The sequence below is a fragment of the Penaeus monodon genome, chromosome 31 (assembly GCF_015228065.2).
Source record: "Penaeus monodon isolate SGIC_2016 chromosome 31, NSTDA_Pmon_1, whole genome shotgun sequence".
Classification (NCBI taxonomy): Eukaryota; Metazoa; Arthropoda; class Malacostraca; order Decapoda; family Penaeidae; genus Penaeus; species Penaeus monodon.
Window position 1 is genome coordinate 2544320 of NC_051416.1, and position 246 is coordinate 2544565.

General features: G+C 46.3%; 1 protein-coding gene across 1 annotated transcript in view; it reads right to left on the reverse strand.

Annotated features, from left to right (window-relative positions):
- The window catches only part of LOC119592988 (cysteine dioxygenase type 1-like), a gene marked incomplete at its 5' end in the record, with an annotated part of 24978 nt that overhangs the window by 2977 nt on the left and 21755 nt on the right, over positions 1 to 246 (reverse strand). The window contains 1 exon segment of the mRNA XM_037941872.1: positions 24 to 141. Coding sequence (XP_037797800.1) covers positions 24 to 141 — 118 coding nt within the window.

Genomic DNA, 246 nt, shown 5'->3' on the forward strand with positions numbered 1-246 from the left:
GCAAGTTATTGGCCAAAGCTCACCTTCATGAAGCAATGGGCGTCGGCGTGGTCGTGAATGGTCGAGGTATGCGAGGGTCCCCAGCACAGCAGCATGAGGTTAAACTTGCCATTGCCTTCGTCGACTAGGTTCCTCGTGTACCTAGGGAAAAAGGGTTACATTAGATATATGCTCACGTTTCGTGTAAATGCATTTGTTAATGTTTAATCAAGATAGACAGAGTTTCTCAACAGACAAATGGGAGAC